The following is a 427-nucleotide window of genomic DNA, read 5'->3' as shown; positions in this document are numbered from 1 at the left end:
CCTCTCCCCGCTGCCCCTGTCGCTGACCCTGCTGCTGCTGCTGCTGCTGCTGCAGGGACGTGGAGAAGGCGAAGCTGCTGCTGGAGCAGCACTTGCTGCGGGTAAATGAGGAAATCTGCAGACTTGCTGCTCACCGGCTGCCAGCAGCACCACTTTCAGACGCAAGAGCTGTGCTGCAGCAAGACATCAAAGAAAGCAGAAGTCGCAAGCTGCACGTCCACCTGCAGCAGCAGCAGCAGCAGCAGCAAGAGCAGCAGGAGCCGCAAGAGGGGGGAGCGGAGAAAGAGGAGGAGCGGCAGCAGCAGCAGGGCCAAAAAACGCAGGAAGAACATGGAGAGGAGATGCAGCAGCAGCAGCAGCAGTGGAAGCAGCAGCAAGGGGGCAGAGGAACAACACTCACGTTCAGAGGCCAAACACAACAGTCTGA

General features: G+C 60.0%; 1 protein-coding gene across 1 annotated transcript in view; it reads left to right on the top strand.

The window, feature by feature from the left end:
• Positions 1-55: 55 nt before the first annotated feature.
• Positions 56-427, top strand: part of ETH_00036430 (uncharacterized protein) — a gene marked incomplete at both ends in the record, with an annotated part of 1610 nt that continues 1238 nt past the window's right edge. Inside the window, one exon of the mRNA XM_013374433.1 lies at positions 56-421. Coding sequence (XP_013229887.1) covers positions 56-421 — 366 coding nt within the window. The remainder of the gene's footprint in view (positions 422-427) is intronic.

Source organism: Eimeria tenella, genomic scaffold (genome assembly GCF_000499545.2).
Source record: "Eimeria tenella Houghton genomic scaffold, Eth_scaff2029, whole genome shotgun sequence".
NCBI lineage: Eukaryota > Apicomplexa > Conoidasida > Eucoccidiorida > Eimeriidae > Eimeria > Eimeria tenella.
Note: the sequence above shows the minus strand (reverse complement) of the source record. Positions and strands in the feature narration are given on the sequence as shown.